Source organism: Eimeria mitis, genomic scaffold, assembly GCF_000499745.2.
Source record: "Eimeria mitis Houghton genomic scaffold, Emh_scaff1818, whole genome shotgun sequence".
Taxonomy (NCBI): Eukaryota; Apicomplexa; class Conoidasida; order Eucoccidiorida; family Eimeriidae; genus Eimeria; species Eimeria mitis.
Window position 1 is genome coordinate 4,096 of NW_013570138.1, and position 915 is coordinate 5,010.

Sequence of the window (915 nt, forward strand, 5' to 3'; positions counted from 1 at the left end):
GAAGAAAAATATAAAAAATAAACGCAAGCTGCTGCAGCACGTCAACAACAAGAAGTGCATGCACAGCAGCAGCAGGCAGCAACACCGCAGCAGCATAGCAGCAGCAGATAGCAACGCCGCAGCAGCAAAGAAGCAGCAGACAGCAGCACACGCAATGCATCAAGCAGCAGCACCATAGCAGCACTAAGCAGCACCGCAGTACCAGCAGCAGCATCACCAGCACCAGCAGCAGCATCACCAACACCAGCAGCAGCAGCAGCAGCAGCACCAGCAGCAGCAGCAGCATCAGCAGCAGCAGCAGCAGCAGCATCAGCACCAGCAGCAGCAGCAGCAACACATACCATTCTCTTCTAGGTGCTGCAGCACGCGAGACAGTAGCCACCCTGTGGTGGCTTGCTGCGGGTCTGAGCAGCTAATACAAATAACTTTGCTGCTGCTGAGGTGTACATACACCCGGCGGCTTCTATCGCGCTGCTGCTGCATGCAGACCCGCGTAGGCTGCAGCGGCTGGCGGGGGCCCCCAGCAGCAGCAGGGGGGAGGCTGGGGCCCCTGCATAGACACCACACGCCGTCACCAAGCAGCCGGCGCAGGCTGCTGCTCTGTGCTGCAACACGAACTGTAGACACGCAAGGCCGCTGCTGCTGCTGCTGCTGCTGCTGCTGCGGGTGTTGCTGCTGCTGCTGCTGCTGGGGCGGCCCCGTCGGCTGCCGCCACAGCAACTGACGTAGTAACCCATGAGCGGTGGGGCGGTGGATGGGGAGCGAGCCTCCGCTGCTAGCGCGCTGCAGCTGCTGCTGCTGCTGCTGCCGGTGCTGCTGCTGCTGCAGCTGCTGCTGCTGCTGCTGCTGCGGCTGCGGGGCGGAGGAGGTGGCTGGGGATCGCCACTCATGACAACTCCAGTTTGCTGTCGGGCT

General features: G+C 62.2%; 1 protein-coding gene across 1 annotated transcript in view; it reads right to left on the reverse strand.

Moving 5' to 3' along the window:
• EMH_0044040 (AGC kinase, putative) overlaps positions 1-915 on the reverse strand; it is a gene marked incomplete at both ends in the record, with an annotated part of 4,097 nt that overhangs the window by 2,927 nt on the left and 255 nt on the right. Inside the window, one exon of the mRNA XM_013495913.1 lies at positions 342-913. Within this exon, the coding sequence (XP_013351367.1) occupies positions 342-913 (572 nt within the window). The remainder of the gene's footprint in view (positions 1-341; positions 914-915) is intronic.